We start from the raw sequence: 1,560 nt of genomic DNA, 5'->3' as shown, positions 1-1,560 counted from the left end.
TTTATAACAAACCCAGGTGTAAGTGGTATATGGAGGAAGGGGAGGGAAAAGGCTTGCTGAGACCTGAGGCCAGGATGGTTCCTTCAGGAGAGATGGGGGGACATTTCTGGTAACGAAGGGGGCTGCCTTGGTGGGTACGCTTCTTGGGCCTGGTGGAGTACCTCCATCACTAACTATCCTTTCTCTCCTCTCTTTCCTGCAGGGTAACAAAATGCTCAACTACAGTACTCCCAGTGCTGGGGGCTGCCTGCTGGACAGGAAGGCGGTGGGCACCCCTGCCGGCGGGGGCTTCCCTCGGAGGCACTCCGTCACCCTGCCCAGCTCCAAGTTCCACCAGAACCAGCTTCTCAGCAGCCTCAAGGGGGAGCCAGCTCCAGCCCTGAGCTCGCGGGACAGCCGCTTCCGCGACCGTTCTTTTTCGGAGGGAGGCGAGCGGCTGATGCCCACCCAGAAGCAGCCGGGTAGCGGCCAGGTCAACTCGAGCCGCTACAAGACGGAGCTGTGCCGCCCCTTTGAGGAGAATGGTGCCTGTAAGTACGGGGACAAGTGCCAGTTCGCACATGGCATCCACGAGCTCCGCAGCCTGACCCGCCACCCCAAGTACAAGACGGAGCTGTGCCGCACCTTCCACACCATTGGCTTCTGCCCCTACGGGCCCCGCTGCCACTTCATCCACAACGCGGAGGAGCGCCGCGCCCTGGCCGGGGCCCGAGACCTCGCCGCCGACCGTCCCCGCCTCCAGCATAGCTTTAGCTTTGCTGGGTTTCCCAGTGCCGCTGCCACCACCGCTGCCACAGGGCTGCTGGACAGCCCCACGTCCATCACCCCACCCCCCATCTTGAGTGCTGATGACCTCCTGGGCTCACCCACCCTGCCTGATGGCACCAGTAACCCCTTCGCCTTCTCCAGCCAGGAGCTGGCGAGCCTCTTTGCCCCTAGCATGGGGCTGCCCGGGGGTGGCTCCCCGACCACCTTCCTCTTCCGACCCATGTCCGAGTCCCCTCACGTGTTTGACTCTCCCCCCAGCCCTCAGGATTCTCTCTCGGACCAGGAGGGTTACCTGAGTAGCTCCAGCAGCAGTCACAGTGGCTCAGATTCCCCCACCTTGGACAACTCAAGACGCCTGCCCATTTTCAGCAGACTTTCCATCTCAGATGACTAAAACAGTAGGGAGGGACCCCCTGCCTACTCTGCCCCACACCTACACCCCACCACCCTTGCCTCTTCCCCAACCAATTCCTGACAACCCCTACATTAACAAGATTAAGCTCAACCCCTTTCTCTTGAACCTTGGAGTACCCCCTTCCTCTCCTCCCCACCTTGTTACCCCTCCTAACATAAGGACAAGTCAATTTGTCAGTAGTTTCCTCTGGCTTGAAACCCCTCCTATCAACTTTATAGCCCACTTACCATGCATAACAGACAAGTCCCGTATTTGTCAGTAGATGCCTTTTTCTGGCTTAAGCCTTAAGTGCCAAATCACAAAAGAAAAAGCAGTTAACAGTTTACAGAAGCAACTTAGTGCCTTGTAATCTAACTTTGTCACTGTGACTACATTAC

At 58.1% G+C, this 1,560-nt stretch overlaps 1 protein-coding gene across 1 annotated transcript in view; it reads left to right on the top strand.

Annotated features, from left to right (window-relative positions):
- ZFP36L1 (ZFP36 ring finger protein like 1) overlaps positions 1 to 1,162 on the top strand; it is a 3,575-nt gene extending 2,413 nt beyond the window's left edge. Inside the window, exon 2 of the mRNA XM_007942312.1 lies at positions 203 to 1,162. Within this exon, the coding sequence (XP_007940503.1) occupies positions 203 to 1,162 (960 nt within the window). The remainder of the gene's footprint in view (positions 1 to 202) is intronic.
- The last annotated feature ends 398 nt before the right edge of the window (positions 1,163 to 1,560 follow it).

The sequence above is a fragment of the Orycteropus afer genome, unplaced genomic scaffold (genome assembly GCF_000298275.1).
Source record: "Orycteropus afer afer isolate SDZICR_OR568_19922 unplaced genomic scaffold, OryAfe1.0 scaffold00088, whole genome shotgun sequence".
Classification (NCBI taxonomy): Eukaryota; Metazoa; Chordata; class Mammalia; order Tubulidentata; family Orycteropodidae; genus Orycteropus; species Orycteropus afer.
The sequence above is the reverse complement of the archived record's forward strand: the minus strand, read 5'-3'. Positions and strand labels throughout refer to the sequence as shown.